At 44.8% G+C, this 16,493-nt stretch overlaps 2 protein-coding genes and 1 pseudogene across 2 annotated transcripts in view; 1 reads left to right on the top strand and 2 right to left on the bottom strand.

The window, feature by feature from the left end:
* Positions 1–16,493, bottom strand: part of BCL7B (BAF chromatin remodeling complex subunit BCL7B) — a 16,803-nt gene continuing 310 nt past the window's right edge. Inside the window, exons 2-6 of the mRNA XM_033839452.2 lie at positions 13,650–13,725; positions 4,394–4,490; positions 2,028–2,198; positions 1,356–1,435; positions 1–1,100 (exon numbers count right to left, since the gene is read on the bottom strand). Of these exons, the coding sequence (XP_033695343.1) occupies positions 1,008–1,100; positions 1,356–1,435; positions 2,028–2,198; positions 4,394–4,490; positions 13,650–13,725 (517 nt within the window). The 3' untranslated portion in view covers positions 1–1,007. The remainder of the gene's footprint in view (positions 1,101–1,355; positions 1,436–2,027; positions 2,199–4,393; positions 4,491–13,649; positions 13,726–16,493) is intronic.
* LOC109547726 (glycine cleavage system H protein, mitochondrial-like) lies at positions 5,521–6,472 on the top strand (annotated as a pseudogene).
* The window catches only part of TBL2 (transducin beta like 2), a 21,604-nt gene continuing 18,760 nt past the window's right edge, over positions 13,650–16,493 (bottom strand). The window contains exon 8 of the mRNA XM_004310806.4: positions 13,650–13,725. The gene's annotated coding sequence lies outside the window, so the exon portion shown is untranslated. The remainder of the gene's footprint in view (positions 13,726–16,493) is intronic.

A 16,493-nucleotide genomic window follows, 5' to 3' on the forward strand; every position in this document is an offset into this window, starting at 1 on the left:
CATATTTCAAATAGTTTAATTTTAAAAATATTCTATTCGGTGCTAAAATATGTCTTCACTCACTGTTGCCCATTTCCATTTTCTTAAACTTTTTTGAAACGAAAAATAAAATCACGAGGTTCAATTAAACATGCAGATTTCAAAGAAAAGGGAACTTTCTAGAAAGTCTGAGCTGAAGGAGTACTGTGGGAATGGGTGCTGTTGTCAGAACCTCAAATTCTTGCTGGGGCAGAGTTTGCGGCAGGAGTGCTGGGGACCGTGGCGGGAGGCAGGGGATGCTGGAATGAAATGTCCAGGTGGAAACAACAAAAGCTGCGCGTGCGTGCGTGCGTGCGTGCGTGCGTGTGTGTGCGCGCGCGCGCGCGTCTGTTGGGGGAAGGGGATGGTTACAGTGGGGGACAAAGGACTGTCAGCAGCCAGAGAGCCCATGAGAGGCAGGATAACCTCAGGAATGGGCAGAAGTGCCAGGATAGCAAGAAATCTATATGGACTTTTCCACCCTCTCATGGAGCGAAGCCCTTCCCTTGCCTCCGGAGTCTACTCAGGCATTCTCCAACAGCAGCCTACAGGGCCCCTAGCCCTATGCGAAAGTCCATGAATCTACAGTCTCCATTCAATTCAAGTAAGCCCTAGGCACTCTCTTCTCTAGAGGATGCCTTCCACATCTCTTTCCTCTTGTAGAAGCACCAGCAGCTCAGTCCAGAGGTTCCGGAGCAGAGACTGCTACCTGGAGGTGACAGATGAACCCTGGAGTGGCCGATGCTCCAGCCTACTTGGGGTGCAAAAAGGACAGGAGTGCTCCTCTTCTCAGGATCAAGCAGACACAGGTGCCAGGGACGGGAAGATGACGTTACGACCCCCAGTCCTATGTCAGCCTTCCAGCCCAGAAGGCTCCTATGTGCAGGCTCTGGAGCCCAGTGCTTGCCCTTAGCCCAGCAGCACAGCACAGCCAGAACCAGAATGCAAGAGAGGCCTGGGGCCAGGAGGCGAAGGGTGCCAGGGTGGTGCTAGCTTTCTGACGCTGTCTGTGGCACTGCGGGCTGGTCCACACAGAAGCGTTTCAGGGGAGGCGCACCTGAGTCTTCCTCTTCCTCAGCAATCTAGAAGCAGCCAGGGCATGGAATCACAGGGCCATCCTTCTGAAACAGACCTCCCCTTCTACCCTAATTACAACCCGGAAGTCCATCCCCCACTGTCTCACAGATAACCAAACCTCTTCCCCTACCTTATAACCTGGAGCCCAGCGTCCGTGCTGCCTTCCCAACTACAGCACATCCCGTGCTATAGAGCCAGTGCACATTAACAGAGCCCTCACTTTTTTCTTAGAAACTGGGAAACCCAAAGCACCTCCTTACCTGTGTCTCTAATGGAACTGGTTCTTCCTTCGTGAGGGTGGGAGGTTCATCAGCAACTTCTGAGGCGGGCAGGGAGGGCTCTGCAAAAGCAAGGTCGGCGTAGCTGAAGGGCCTCCTGAGGCAGGAGACTCCTATGGGATCTCTGCCCCAAGCTGGGGGAGTGCTCCTGCAAGCTATGTGGAGACGCCTTGGTGAAGGGGCAACACAGGCCGCAGAATCAATATACATTATAAGAAGAAATTCGCAGCATCTAGTGCAAAGAGCACGAGCTCCGAAGTTAGAAGGAATGAAATGAGACACACAGTTCCACAAGTTACTAGCTGTGTGATCATGGCCAAGCAATTGAACTTTTCTAAGACTACTTCCTCATCTGTAAAATGGAGATAACAGCTGCCATTTCATGGGGTTTTTGAGAGAGTCATACCAGGCATCAAATATGAAAAGTGCCTTCCTTACAGAGAGCCTGGCGCTCAGTTGTGTTGCTGTTTTCTTTCTTCATTCTGTGAAAGGCGAAAATAAAACCATTCCCAAAATAGCCTCAAACAATTGACAAACGGCTTGAAGCTGCCAGCTCTGGGGCAAATTCTCTAACCTGTGACTCTAAAGAAGAGAAACATCAAGAGCAAGAGCAAGGCCCCTCCAAGACGCTCATTGGGGCCAACAGAGACTCACCCTCAAGGATCTCCTGGCCCAGGGTGGGGGGCTGGGAGTCATCTGTGCGGAAGTCGGAGGTGTGCGCTGGGCTCAGGGACTCGCTCTGCTGGGGGCTGGGGCTCGAGTTGGTGCTGCTGTCCACCTTGAGCTGATAGACATCAGACACGGAACTCTGGTTGCTGTTTTCATCTGAAAACCAAACATGACAAAGGCAACAGCTGAGGGTGGTCACTTTTGAGAGTAATTCAGTACAGAGCCAAGGGCCTGGTGTCTCTGCAGACAGCGTGGACACAGCCAGGCACACAATGATCACGGCTGTAAACAGCCTCTGAACCAAAGGCAGACATTCTCGGGGCTTCTGTGCACTGCAACTTACCAACAAGAGTCTAAATTGATTAATTTAAGCATGTTCTATCTTATGACACATATTCTAAGCACCACAAGATGCAGCCAGAATCTTTAAGTTTATGCAACATTTATATTTCAGGAAGGTCAAGATATGCTTATTAATCCCTTCTTTATTATCCACCACTTATAGCTGGGACCTGGTATTTTCCCACTGTCCAGTGAAGGGAGGAACACATCTGTGCCTCTCAACCTTTCTCACAATACAAGAGGTGTAGAAAATGAGAGTCTGTCTGCTATTCTCGGCTGTCTGAAGGAGGGTGATAGTGTCTGGAGGTGGTCAGCTTGGGCCCTTGCACCTGCCTAGGCTCCATCTCACCGCCTCAAGGACCGTGGGATCCCACCTGGGAAGCGCTGTCTGAAGGCTTAAAGTCACCACCTAAGTTAAAAATACAGAGTCAGCAGGGCCTTCCTCTCCCTGACCTCCAGCAGCCAGTCACCAAATCTGCCCCACCCACTGCCCTGACTCGGCCTGTGCCCATTCCTTCCTCTCCCCGTGGCCTCAGCTCAGCCCTCATGATCTCTCGCCTGGCCTCCAGCCACAGCTACCCAACTGCCCTTCCCGCAGTCTCAGGCACCCCCACTGGACCTCATACCACTGCCAGAATGATCTTTCTAAACCCTTGTCGGTTCCCCACTGCCCACGAGATGGCCCTATCCCAACCTACAAACTCCCTTCTGATCTCCAGGCTCACCACCTGCTGTTCTTCCCCATGTACCCTGGCTCCTGCCAAACTGGACTCTAACCTAAGAGCAGCTTCAAGTACCAGCGTCTGCTATGACATGCTCTTTCCGGTCTTCCTGCAAAGCCCCTAGACATGCCAACATTCAGCTCAGGCATCACCTCCTCCACAGAGCCTCGTGTCCAGGCTCCCTTGGGTGGAAATGACCACCCTCTCTTTTATGCTCCTGCTGTTTCCTGTGCACACCTGCATTTACTATATTACACACCAGTCTCCCTCCATTACACTCTGTGCAGGCAGGCCCTGTGGCTTACTGGTCCTTGAATCTCCAGTGCAGTACACAGTACCTGGCACATAGTAGGAGTTCATTAAATGTTCAATGAACAAAAAGGATAAGATAGGGGCCAGACTGAGGAAATGGAGCCTCCCATTGTCTCCCAGAGCTTTATGATGGAACATCTCACACAGCTAGAGAACATTTCCCTTGTATTCTCTTCCTGTACCACACTGACCTTGCAGGGGTTGGGGGAGAAGTGAGGAGGGGATACCTGGTCGCTCCCAGTCTAGTTCCGAAGAGAAAATTGTAAGCCCTTTCTAGTCTTTATCCTACAATGACCACCACCTTCTATACTAAAATGGAAGTAGCATTTTATCACAAAAAAGAATAAAGCTCTGTCACTCTTCTGCTCAGGCAAATACTTTTCTTCTCCAAGCATCAGTTTTCTGAAATAGGGATGATGATAACTGCCTGGTTTATATCACAGGCTAATGTAAAGATAACAATGAGAAACTGAAGTGAAAGTGCTTCATAAACAGTAGCTGCCACACAGGTATAAAAGGTAATGTTATGAGTGTAGTGCTGACTCAGGCAGGACGTCTACCGAAGACTGGTTTAGGAGGCAGAGCTTGGGCTAAGGGTGGATGGGTAGATGCCCCGGCATGGGGGGGGAGGGGGTCTCCTCTGAGGCACTCTCATCAAATACACAGTCTAAAGAAAAGTGCTTCTGATCCAGAAAACCGGGACCCACCATGGGGTCTGCCACCTACAAGTGATATGACTTTAGATATGTAACCTCACCTCTCTGAGCCTCAGTTTCCGTAACTGGAAAGTGAGGAGACTGTGGTCTCTCTTGCAGGGTTATTGTGAGGTTTAAATGAAAAGGCTTCCATAAAGTGCCCAGGAAGATACCAGCAAAACAGTAGGCACTGAAATGACACACAGACTATTCTTCTGATTATTAATGGGTCATCTAAATTTTCAGTTTCCTGCAAGGAAGACATATGGATGCAACTCACCCTGGAATTCAAGAAGGAGAGAGGAATTGGCTGAGGCATCAGAGGGAAAGCCATTAGGTTCCCGGGCTGCTGAACTGTTCGATTTTGACTTTTCTTTCTAGAAAAGGAAAAAAAGAGGAATATGACAGAGCCAAGCAGAAGACTCACAGAGAGAGAAGGTGCTGAGACACCAGAGAGGTCTGGATTAGGAACAGGAGGAACAACAGCGGTTTCAGAATCCAGGACCCGAGGAATAACAGGATCCTGGACAAGGTGTCCCCAGGCCTCAGTGTCTCTGTCAGTAAAATGGACCCTCCCAGTGCTAATATCATGAATCGCAAGTGAGAGGCAGATACATGTCTTCCACTAGAGCTCCCTGTAGGACTCTTCTGCTTTCTGCCCTGATGAGAATGCTCTATCCAGTCCTTCCCTACAGGCATGGGTGAGAAACACCAAATACCCATTTGAGAAAGATCCCTGTTTTAGTAGCACAGTAGGGAAGAAAAATAAGTGAAAGAAGAAAGGACCTCTGACTGGACAAAGGAAGGAGTCACTTTATATGTAATGCAAGCAGTGACAGGACAAGGGGCCCCTGCTAGCTCTATTCCTCACCAATCCACCACATCCACTCAAAATGATCTCCCATGTCCACCTCTGCCTTCAAGCAGGATGCAGGTTACACATGTGGGGGAACCACAGTGGGAAGGTAAGCACTAGCTTGCAACAAACAAGGAAATAATCCACAGGACAGGAAATCATCAATCCAAGCATTTGCAAATGAGAGCATCCCAAGAGCCAAAAGTTCAAATCTGAATAATCTCAAATTTACTAATTCATACTTTTTATACTTGCCTATTTATTGTACGTGCATCGTACTAGTAATACAACTTAGTGTTTCTTAATACTCTCAATACTAGCTCGGCAATAAATCAACTGTACACATACATGCAGTCCTTCCCTTCATTTTTTCATATACAGACATAATTTTAATGTAATTACACTTTACCATTTTACTGCAGAGGCTACATAAACATGATTTTTACTAGCTGCACGATATTCCAGATATCATAATCACTTAATCACTACTCAACTAGTGGACATTTAGCTTTACCTGATTTAGGATTGTTTTTGTTTATTGCTAGTAGGAATAAACCCACAATGCTCAACTTTCACTTTTTCCTGGATTATGTGACTAAATTCACAAAAAAAATTCCTTCTAGATCAAAAAGTATAAACTAAACATATTTTTCTTAAAATATACTGTGGCTCACCCACCACTCTCTACAAGGAGGCTGGCAATATATTTGGAGTACGAGCATCACGGCACCCATGCCAACATTTGGCTTTATCATTATTTTTTTCTGATCTCTCATTTATCTTTATTTTAATGATTCTGGGCTCACATAAAATATGCATTCACTATAAGAAATTCTGAAAATACAGAAAAAGAAATGAAAATCACCTGTACAACCCGAGACAACCGATACAACATACATCTGTATGAAAATGGCTCATGATTCAGCATTATAACTTGCTCCCCCTCCCCCATTCACCATATTAAAAACATTTTTCTCTGTGAACATGGTGCTGCGAGTGGTGCGGAGCGTGCGGGCCACAGTCTGCAGCCTGCGCACCACCTCTGTGCCCAACACGCCCTGCCCACTGTGGCCCTGGGGACTGCGGCAGGCACCGACCGGGCGCTGCTCACCGGACCCGCTCTGCTGTCAGGTTGTAAATTCACAGACAAACATGAATGGGTAACAACAGAAAATGATGTTGGAACAGTGGGAATCAGCAATTCTGCACAGGAAGCTTTGGGAGATGTTGTTTACTGTAGTCTGCCTGAAGTTGGGACAAAATTGAACAAACGAAGAATTTGGTGCTTTGGAAAGTGTGAAAGCTGCGAGTGAACTCCATTCTCCTCTATCAGGAGACGTAACAGAAAATAATGAAGCTCTAGCAGAAAATCCAGGACTTGTCAACAAATCTTGTTATGAAGATGGTTGGCTGATCAAGATGACACTCAGTAAGCCTTCAGAACTAGATTAACTAATGAGTGAGGAAGCATATGAGAAATACATAAAATCTATTGAGGAGTGAACATGGAACCCCTAAATAAACTAGTTGGAAACAACTTAATCTAGCATAGCTGTCTTAAATTAGTGGTGGATAGATTTTTAAAAAGCAACTTTTAGGGCTTCCCTGGTGGCGCGGTGGTTGAGAGTCCGCCTGCCAATGCAGGGGCACGGGTTCGTGCCCCGGTCCGGGAAGATCCCACATGCCGCGGAGCGGCTGTGCCCGTGAGCCACGGCCGCTGAGCCTGCGCGTCCGGAGCCTGTGCTCCGCAACGGGAGAGACCACAGCAGTGAGAGGCCCGCGTACCGCAAAAAAAAAAAAAAAAAAGGCAACTTTTAGCAAAAGAAACGACTTTCAACAATGTTGCCTGAAGAAAATACCCCTTAACTTCCTCATGATTTCTGATAAACACTCTGCATCTTTTTCACAACACCCTATGATTTTTAGGCTAGTCTCCAGTTATAATATTTAGAATTCCTGAAATTATCTGTGGTAAAACTAGTTATAAAAATTATGTAATTCAAGGATAACATTGTTATCTTAACTATATATTTTATATATATATATATATATATATATAAATAACTTGCTTACAGCCATCCCTGGATTTAGGTCAAAAGACTCAATGAAATTGCCACTGGAAATAAATGGCAGTGGAGAAAAGTTTGTTAGTTGTATCGTGTCCAATTAAGAACATTACTATGTTAATTTTGCAATATACTGTGTTTGCTTGTGCTATTTTTATACAGTGAAGCAACAGCCTTGCAGGAAAATAAGAAACAGTTTAATAATAAAATATGCAACTTCCTAAAAAATAAAAAAGTTTTTTTCTATGCCATTGAATAATCTTCTATACCATCTTTTATAATGGTTACAAAGCTTTACGATATACAGGTGCACAATAACTTAATGAATTCTCTACAATAAGATCTTCATTTTGCTTGCAATTTTTAAATACCACAAACAATAATATTGTGATGCTCAACACTATAGATATACCTTGTACACATCATGATTATGTCCTGAGGATAAATTTCTAGAGATAAAACTTCTAGATCAAAGGCATAAATATTCTGAAAGCTTTTTCCCCCTCAGCTTTACTGAGGTATAACTGACAAATAAAATTGTAAGATATTTAAAGCGTACCCTGGGTTAATCTGATATACATATACACTGTGAAAGGATTCCCACCATCTGGTTAATTAAGCTTTTAAGTATACATATACGATCAACTTCACCTGTAGAAAGTTTGTCCCAATTTACTCTCCCATCAGCAGTGCCGCACTCCCTTATGTCCTTCACATTTTTTTCTTTACCAATTTGGTCATTTTCTATTTTTCCTAACCTAACTGGTCTATGCCAGTACCTTAGAAGATGGCACACTATCATGGACCACTGGAAGGTAGATAAACCGATGGACCTCAGGGCCCAGCTCAGAAACCAACACAAACACTGTAAGAAGCCCTTCGGAGAGACAAAAGGAACTGAGTCCTGGGCAGGAGAACTTGAAATAGGAAAGCGCCAGGGTCTTACATGTGAGAAATGGGGAGGGGGTTGCTGGCAGTGTCCTTCCCCCACATGTACACACTACCCAAGAGATCTAGCAGCCTGACCTTTGGCCCTTATGGGTACTGGCATCACCAGAGCCAGGGTTAGATGAAAAACAAAGGGTGACTCCAGAGCCGCCCCTAACTTTCACCCACCAAGTCCTTGGGCTGGACAAGGACGGCTGCTCCCAGATAAAGGCAGCACGTGGAAGACTGGTACTAGGGAGTTCCCTGGGAGGCAAGGGAAGATGAGAGGGGAAAAGGGAAAGGCTGAACCCTGAGGCTAATCCCATCCCCTAAATCCATTTAGAGGAGGGAACACAAAGCCTCGGTTACACGGTTACACATTTCTAGCCAATGCAGCTCAGAGTCAAAAGGAATAAAAGATGAGTGCACAGAAAAAACTAACCAGACACTGGAGGAAAACAAGCACCATGAAAGACAATAAACAGAACAAGCTATACCAGAAGAAGCAGACTAGTGGGACAGAAGAATTGAAATAAAACATAGCAAATCTCCTCAGAAAGATAAGGATGACACTGGAAAGTTGTTTTGAACAACCAACAACAAAGGAAATTTGGTGTGAATAATAAACTCGTTCAAAATAAAAATTAAGTGAATGAGGGAATTCCCTGGCAATCCAGTGGTTAGGACTCAGCGCTTCCGCTGCCTGGGGCCCAGGTTTGATCCCTGGGAAGGGAATTAAGATCCCACAAGCCAGCTGCACAGCGTGGAAAAAAAGAAAAAACAATTAAGTGAACGAGTTTATTAGCAGAAATAGAGCTGAAGAAAAGATTAATGAGCAAAAACTGGGTTGAGGGTCTTCCCTGGTGGCGCAGTGGTTGAGAATCTCTGCCTGCCAATGCAGGGGACACGGGTTCGAGCCCTGGTCTGGGAAGATCCCACATGCCGCGGAGCAACTAGCCCCGTGAGCCACAATTACTGAGCCTGCGCGTCTGGAGCCTGTGCTCCGCAACAAGAGAGGCCGCGATAGTGAGAGGCGCGCGCACTGCAATGAGGAGTGGCCCCCACTAGCCGCAACAAGAGAAAGCCCTGGCACAGAAACGAAAAGCCAACACAGCCGTAAATAAATAAATAAATTAAAAAAAAAAAAAAAAACTGGGTTGAGAAGTCAGAATATATGAGGACAGAATAAAGAGATGAAACAAACTAAAAGTTAAGAAATGAAGCTAGATGTCCACATTACAGGATATTCTTACAGAAGTTCCAGGTCAAACAGAAGAAATTCTAAAAGTTTCCAGGAATATAAAAGAATCACCTACAAAGAAATCAAGAATTAGACTGACATCAGATTTCTCAACAGAAAACCAGAAGCACAACAATTGAGTAATAGTTTCAAAATGTTGAAAGAAAATAATTTTTAACCTAGAATTTCATATACAGGTAAAATGATCAATTAAACATGAAAGTAAAACAAAGATATTTTCAGAAAGTTTTCTCCACACAAGCCCTCTTTGGCAAAACTCTTGAAGGGTGTATTCCAGCAAGAAAAGAAATGAATCTAAGAAAAAGCAATAATAAATAGGTACAAAGGGTTAGTAAATAATTAGTAATGTTTACTTTGTCTAATTAAGCAATGACTAAAACAAGAAATGTCTGTAAAAACAGAAATATCTGAACAGAATATCTGACCTGAAATTCCACTGAAAACTAAGGAGAGGGCAGGAATGAAAGTGGGGGTAGAGACCAGGGGTGGTTAAAAATGTGTTCAGGCTCTGAGGGGAAACACAGATTTTGATAAGCGTTATACACTGATACAGAAAAATAGTAAGTGTAAGTCTTATTAGGTTAGAGATAGCCAATAAAAAAATTAAAAATAAAATGTGGAACTTTCAAATCGGAAGAAAAATTTGAAAGTGAATTTGAGGTGAAGAGAAAAAAGAAAGTGTATCATGGCAGAAATCCTTGTCCCCATAAGTAGAGTGTTTAGATGGTGACATTTTCACGGCCTTTCCAGCCCCTAAATGTGCCACAGCTATTATGAACACACATAGTTAGTATACATGTCCTGAGGAGACTTCTAGGAAACTCCTTAAATTCATGAAAATACCATTTGCCCATCCTTCCACTCTCTTGCTGCCTTGAACTTGAATGTGTTGAATGATGGCTGGAGCTCAAACTTGGATACAAGGTCAAACATGAAGCAGAGGAAAATGGGCAATTGTTTAATGCATATAGAGTTTACCTCTGCAAGATGAAGAGTTCTGGAGATGGATTACACAACAAAGTGAATGTATTCAACACTACTGAACTGTACACTTAAAAAACGGTTAAGATGGTAAATTTTATGATATGTGTATTTTACCACAATAGAAATAAAGTAAAATGAATAGAGAACCATTAATCTCTTAAATATAAATTTAAAAAAAAAAGGTGGGACTTCCCTGGTGACGCAGTGGTTAAGAATCTACCTGCCAACACAGGGGACACAGGTTCGAGCCCTGGTCTGGGAAGATCCCACATGCTGCAAAGCAACTAAGCCCACGCGCCGCAACTACTGAAGCCCGTGGGCCTAGAGCCCATGCTCTGCGACAAGAGAAGCCACCGCAATGAGAAGCCCGACACCGCAACGAAGAGTAGCCCCCTCTCTCCACAACTAGAGAAAACCCACGCACAGCAATGAACACCCAATGCAACCAAAAATAAATAAATAAATTTATTTTTTTAAAAAAAGGAACAGAAAGGTTGCAAGAAACCTGGGTCCCTGGGGACTCTTAGAGTGGAAGTGCCACACCGGTCCTAGACTGCATATTTCTGTTCCTCTAAGAATAAAAGAAAACTTTTTTAAACCATTACTACTTTGAGTTTTCTGTCACCCACAGCTAAATCTAATCCCAATATGCCCAATAAGCAGAAAAATGTAAAACAGAGAAAAACAGAATTACAAGACATACCAGGGAAACACAAATCAAAAGAAGACACGGTGTCTTTTAGAATATCTAGAATATCAATCAAAGAAGCCATGCAAATCAGAAAAGTAAAGAGGAAACCCAATCCAAGAACAAGGAAAATACAAGAAATCAGAGGGGAATTTCCTGGCAGTCCAAGTGGCTAGGACTCTGTGCTTTCACTGCCCGAGGGTCTGGGTTAAATCCCTGGTTGAGGAACTAAGATCCCACAAGCCTCAGGGCAAAAAAAAAGAAATCAGAAAAGAGGAAATCTAAATGAATAAAAAGTAAATCTGAAGAGATAAAACTGTCAACCTCCCTAGTGTTCAGAGAAATGCAAAATAAACAAAGAGATACCACTTTACGTCTATCAGATTGGCAGGACTTAGGAATTAGGAGTTAGATAATATCAGATGTTGCTGAAGATGTGGGAAACGGGAGCCCTGCAGCACAACTGGGGAAGTGTACTAAGTATCCGGGTGCAGCTATTCAGGAGAGAGCTCTGACAGCCAGCATCTAGTCAAAACAATCATGTATGTACAGCCAGTAACAGAGAAATCTCACTCCTGGGCATCTAATCCAGAGAAAACCTCCCACAAGTCCTCAAGGACAATGGTTTAAGGAATGTCCACCAGAGTCATCTGTGCTACCAAAAAAAGCTGGAGGCAACACACACAAACAGACCCATATTCGGACACTTGGAATATGACAAAGTTGGTTCTACAGAGCAGGAGGAAAACAGTCTTTTCAAGTGGTGGGACAAATGCATACCCACATGGAAAAAAATGAAATTGGGCCCCTACTTCAAAATACACGAAAATCAACTCCAGGTGTGTTATAAATGGGAACAGGATAACAAGACTGTAGAAGATTATATGGAAGAATACCTTTGTGACCTCAAAGAAGGAACAGATTTAAGACATTTAAAAGCACTAATTATAGGGCTTCCCTGGTGGTGCAGTGGTTGAGAGTCCGCCTGCCGATGCAGGGGACATGGGTTCGTGCCCTGGTCCGGGAAGATCCCACATGCCGCGGAGCGGCTGGGCCCATGAGCCATGGCCGCTGAGGCTGCGCGTCCGGAGCCTGTGCTCCGCAACGGGAGAGGCCACAACAGTGAGAGGCCCGCGTACAGCAAAAAAAAAAAAAAAAAAGTTTAAAAGCACTAATTATAAAGTAAAAAATTATTTTGTCTATATTAAAATTAAAAACTTGTTACTCGGGACTTCCCTGGGGGCACAGTGGTTAAGGATCCGCCTGCCAATGCAGGGGGCACAGGTTCGATCCCTGGTCCAGGCAGATCCCACATGCGGCGGAGCAACTAAGCCCATGCACCACAACTACTGGGCCTGCGCTCTAGAGCCTGTGAGCCACAAATACTGAGCCCGTGCGCTTAGAGCCCGCACTCTGCAACAAGGGAAGCCACCAGAAGGAGAAGCCCGCGCACCACAACAAAGAGTAGCCCCTGCTCACAGCAATGAAGACCCAATGCAGCCAAAAATAAAATTAAAAAACAAAAACAAAAAACTTCTGTTACTCAAGCCTGCATAAACAGAGTGTAAAGACAAGCCATGGAATGGAAAAAGGTACAGATAGTATTTAATCAATAAAGAGTATGTGTCCACAACACAGAGAATCCCTACAAGTCCTAAGAAAAAGACCACAGCCAAAGAGACTTAAATAGGAACTTCTTAAAAGAGGAAATCCAAAAGGATGCTGAAAAGATTCTCCATCTCATTAGTAATTACATCATTAATCACCAAATTAAAACCACAATGAGATATCTTAATACATTAAGTCTAACTATACCAACTGTTGATGAGGATTTGGAGCAGTGAGAACTCATATTGCTGTTAAGAATATATACTGGTTGGGCTTCCCTGGTGGCACAGTGGTTAAGAATACGCCTGCCAATGCAGGCGACACGGGTTCCATCCCTGGTCTCGGAAGATCCCACATGCCGCGGAGCAAATGGGCCTGTGTGCCACAACTACTGGGCCTGCGCTCTGGAGCCCGCGAGCCACGGCCGCTGAACCCGCACACCACAGCTACTAAAGCCCACTCACCCTAGAGCCCACACGCCACAACTACTGAAGCCTGCGCGCCTAGAGCCCGTGCTCCACAACAGGAGAAGCCACCGCAGTGAGAAGCCCGCGCACTGCAACGAAGAGTAGCCCCCGCTCACCACAACTAGAGAAAGCCCGTGCGCAGCAACGAAGACCCAATGCAGACAAAAATTTTAAAAAAAAGAATATACAGGTGTCCAAATAAACCCATGGAAGAGGAATTAGAAAGGCATATATACATATTAAACACATGATGTAATAAACTACAGTGGGCAGCAGGAGTCCACAAACTTTTTCTTACAGGGCCAGATAATAAATATCTTGGGCTTTGCAGGCCATTAGGTGTTATGGCAATTACTCAGCTCTGCCATTACAACTCAAAAGCAGCCACAAATAAGGAAACAAACAGGCATAGGTGTGTTCAAATAAAACTATATTGAATCACAGGGAGCAGGCCTGGGCTGTAGTTTGTCAAGCCCTGGAAAAGAGGAATGGGTTAAGGAAAGGGAATAAAGGGGAGGGAATAATAAAATAAGAGGCTTTGCGTGGACCAATGACAGAGGATGCCTTGAAGTATTTTCAACTCAATTCTGGGAAAATACATTCCATTATAATTAAGAGGCAATCAAAGAAAGAAAGGAGACGTTACCTTTTTGTTGTTTCGATTTTCTTCCACACTTACCTCCTTGTTGTCTGTCACGGGAACCCACTTAAATATCCTAAGGGACGTGTCACCCACAGTCACCCACTTTTTCTCCCTAAAACAAAGACACTTCTTAGAACTGATAAACAATAAAATAGATTTTCTGATCATAACTGTGCTTTCCCACTTCTCAGCAGATCATTCCTTCAATCTTAAGTGCTTTCTAAACTTCCTCTCCGTCAAATCATACCTTACCTTTCAGGACAAAATCATCCCTTCCAGAAACACTTTGCTATCAAATGCCTTTGGCTCTGAACCCTCTACTTGCCACCTTTGCTCATGTACAGTGTACCAAAACCTTTTGTTCCTCACAGCCTACAGCAGTATAGAGTATCAGCACATTTTCAAATTCAGGTATCTATCTGGCATAAACTTCTTTATTTCCCCAAAATTAATTCAATTCCACTGATATTTATAAAGCCCTAATATACAAGGCCCACTAGGAGATAAAGGATATATAAGATAGGGTCCCTCTCTTGGGAACTCATAGCAATGAAAAGATAAGTAAAGAAAGCATTGTAACACGTGAAGGTGGCAAGGAAGAAGGCTGAAAGAGTAAGATCAGGATATCCCACGGAAGGCAGAACTCCTATGACTCCTGTGGAACTCTGGATTGAAACACGATGCTATTTAAAAATAATCACAGGAGCAGGACAGGATGCTTCCAACTAACAGACCTGAGCCTCACACTGGCTTCTGGAAGAGGTGAAGGCCAAGCCGCCATGGAAAGGCTGCTTTAAGGTTTCATTTTACAAGAGGTTACTTTTGAGATGAGCCTTAAAAAATGAGTTGTTCTCCCCACCCCGCACATACCTGGGGAGGGAAAGGCAAGTGACATTGTTGAATAAGAGTGTAGATTATGAACGGCCAGAGTTGGGGAGTCTGGAGTATGACTTCTGCAAGTTTCGCATCCCAATTTGAGGACAAAAAAGCAAAAAAAGTAACTGCTGTTACTGCTGCTATTGATGATGCTATTCAGCAAATGGTAACATCACAGAAATGTAGAGACTATGATGTAACAGAAAGAAGAATGAACTAAAGACTTAGGAAACGGGAGTTAATTCCTGGCCAGCCACTCATTTATTCCTCATTTACTCAAAAATATTTAATATTCAAGACCCTATGCTAAGTCTTGGGCACACAGGGAACAAGATGCACAGTCCTGACCCTCACAGACCCGAAATTCCAACTGGAAACAGACATCACACAACTCATCTCACAGTTTGAAACCTAATCACTAGGTTTAACCATATCAAACTGCCGCTTCTGCTGGTTAAAAAGGCAAATACAGGCAATATATTATGCTTCGACCTAATACAATTGTGGAAAGTTCCAGTCGGGGACCTGATTTAGACTGGGGATCTTGAAAGGTGTCCTTGAGGAAGCAACTGGAGAGCACAACTAGGAGTTAACTAGGCAAGGGGGAGGAGAGGGTAGAGGAAGGACACCAGGTAGCAGAAACAGAAGTGTGGCCCCAACTGAAAGATGGCCAGCATCTTGGGAAAGCGGGCAGTTTGAACCAGTCTGGTGGGGCAAGAAGGATCATCTTTGGTCTTTATCCTAAGAGCAAGAAGAGATCAATGAAGCATTACTTCCTAAGCAGGAGTGCTAGAAGATTCACCCTTGAGAAAAATACAATGTGATGAATGGACTGGGGAATGAGCCAGTCCTGAAGCAGGCAGATCATAGGGAAGTTGGTACAAGAGTTCTCGGTGAGAGAATATGCTCATCTGCCCTAGGCTGCAGGTGAGGACGGAGATGGCCAGAAGAGAAAGGTATGCCCATTTTTAGGTTTCCCAAAAAAACCTAGAAGGATGAGATTTGGAGGGGAAAAATCATTAATTATTTAACTAGTATTTATGAGTCCAACTATATATCAAGCCCTTATTGATAAAGAGTTAAGGAACTTGATCTTGTAGAGAAATGGACAAATAAACACGAAAATAAAGTCCAAGGTAATGACCCTAAAGGGAGTGGAGGGACTTCCCTGGTGGCGCAGTGGTTAAGAATCCGCCTGCCAATGCAGGGGACATGGTTCAAGCCCTGGTGGGGGAAGATCCCACATGCCACGAGCAACTAAGCCCGTGGGCCACAACTGCTAAAGCCGGCGCGCCTAGAGCCCGTGAGCCACAAGAGATGCCACCGCAATGAGAAGCCCACCCACCGCAAAGAGAAGCCCACGCACCGCAAGGAAGAGTAGCTCCCGCTCGCTGCAACTAGAGAAAAGCACCCGCGCAGCAACGAAGACCCAACACAGCCAAAAATAAATTAATTAATTAAAAAAATAATAATAAAGGGAGTGGAGAGTGAAGGGCAGGAGAACTTGGAGAAGGCTTCCTGGAGGGAGCTAACACCTACCCGGACTTTAAAATTATTAGTAGTAATCAGCTAGAGAAAAGTACTCAAGAAGTTGGCGCAAACAGTTGGCTGTGAATATTGAAGGTGATAACGCATCACTGTTTCTACAAAATAGGCGGTAAACCGGCGCCTGCAACGAACGCTACAGGAGCCGTTTCCAAACGAAGGGTAGATCCTGACTCCACTACTAACAGCTCCCAGGCCATCAAGAGAAAATGCCTACCCAGCTCGCTCGTGTGGGTCCGTATTAGGCGAAACACAGGGCTTTTAATTCCAATAACCACTTGGTCCCGTGGCATGTAGGTTTGCCGAGAAGCTCTCACCTAACTTAGACTTCATACGTAGAGGACCGGCGTGCGAACCAGGTCCCATTGACCGAGCGCCGCCAAACGCCCGCACCTCCACCGGCGCCGCGCTGCCCTAGGGCAGGTGGGCGGACCCGCGGGCCGGGCGACCCGCTGATTG

The sequence above is a fragment of the Tursiops truncatus genome, chromosome 15, assembly GCF_011762595.2.
Source record: "Tursiops truncatus isolate mTurTru1 chromosome 15, mTurTru1.mat.Y, whole genome shotgun sequence".
Classification (NCBI taxonomy): Eukaryota; Metazoa; Chordata; class Mammalia; order Artiodactyla; family Delphinidae; genus Tursiops; species Tursiops truncatus.